Here is a 1,124-nt window from a genome sequence, read left to right as displayed (position 1 = left end):
TGATGTTGGGGACCTGGGGGAAGAGGGTGGGGCAAGGGGTCCGGTCCCTGGGACTTGTGAATACGCAGGGGTTGAGGGGCTGAGACAGAGGGAAGAGCAGCCTGGCTTCCGCTCTTGATCTGCCCCTCACGCAACGGGCCTGAGACCACCACCCGGTGTTAAGCGCCTGGGCTCGCGGCGCGCGGTCACCCAGGGCGTCCGAGCCCGGGAGCTGGGGCGCCCGCCCGCCGCGCTGCTCCGCTGGGCCTCTGGCCAGGGCCGGGTCTCGAACTGGCGGTCGGCTGACTTACCCAAAAGTTTCCCTTGAACAGTGAGCCCGTCATCCCGGCTGGAGTCGATGGGCTGGGAAGAGAGTTGGGACAGCAGACGTGACCACGACAGGAGGCCTGACAGTCACCGCCCGCGCTCCGGCAGCCTCAACTTTTGAGTTCCACAATCCTGCAGGAGAGCCGCCCCGGGTCCTAAACCACCCCCGATTCTGCGAGGACCTGGCGAAGGGACAGCAGCCCACACACGGACGCAGGACACTCAAAGCCCCACGGCGTCAGGCCACGATCAATGAGTCAGCTCAAAATTCACGCCACCTCCTTCAGGAAGCCTTTGAGTGTTGGAAACAACTAGTACTGTCTCCTTCCCAAATTCGGCTCCTCTTCCCTCTCCCGACCCCGCCCCCCACCCCGGAGCGAATCCCGGGCGGAGGAAAGCAGCTCTGCAGAACTGTGGGAGGAGCCGGGGTCCCCGCCTGGGCAGAGGGCAGTGGGGGGACCAGAGTAAGCTCTGTAAAGCCTGGGGAGCCACCGCGCACCGGCGCGTTCACGGCCGCGTGGCCCGCTGCAGATCAGGCCCTGGGGAACATTTAGTCAAAGTGTCACGTGCAGCCTGAACAAGAGCTCGACCCGGTCTCTAAAAATAGCCGGTCTTTGAGGCTGGCGCTGCCCAGCTACTCGCGAGGCTGAGGCAAGAGAATCGCTTGAGCCCAAGAGTTTGAGATTGATGTGAGCTGTGACTCCACGGCACTCTGCCCAGGGCGACAGAGTTAAACTTGGTCTCAAATAATAAATATCACGGAAAGGTCACTGCTGCTGTTTGCCCTTAGTTCCAGGTCCCTTAGCAGGGTCCTTACT

General features: G+C 62.4%; 1 protein-coding gene across 2 annotated transcripts in view; it reads right to left on the bottom strand.

Moving 5' to 3' along the window:
* The window catches only part of PSTPIP2 (proline-serine-threonine phosphatase interacting protein 2), an 82,467-nt gene extending 81,885 nt beyond the window's left edge, over positions 1-582 (bottom strand). Inside the window, exons 1-2 of one of the 2 annotated variants that reach the window (XM_023510201.1) lie at positions 489-582; positions 291-342 (exon numbers count right to left, since the gene is read on the bottom strand). In XM_023510201.1, the coding sequence (XP_023365969.1) occupies positions 291-323 (33 nt within the window). In that variant the 5' untranslated portion in view covers positions 324-342; positions 489-582. Of the gene's footprint in view, positions 1-290 lie in introns of both variants that reach the window. The other variant, XM_023510200.1, reaches the window with a different exon arrangement.
* Between the last annotated feature and the right edge of the window lie 542 nt (positions 583-1,124).

This window comes from Otolemur garnettii, unplaced genomic scaffold (assembly GCF_000181295.1).
Source record: "Otolemur garnettii isolate 467f Iridium unplaced genomic scaffold, OtoGar3 scaffold00012, whole genome shotgun sequence".
In the NCBI taxonomy this organism is placed as follows: Eukaryota; Metazoa; Chordata; class Mammalia; order Primates; family Galagidae; genus Otolemur; species Otolemur garnettii.
The sequence above is the reverse complement of the archived record's forward strand: the minus strand, read 5'-3'. Positions and strand labels throughout refer to the sequence as shown.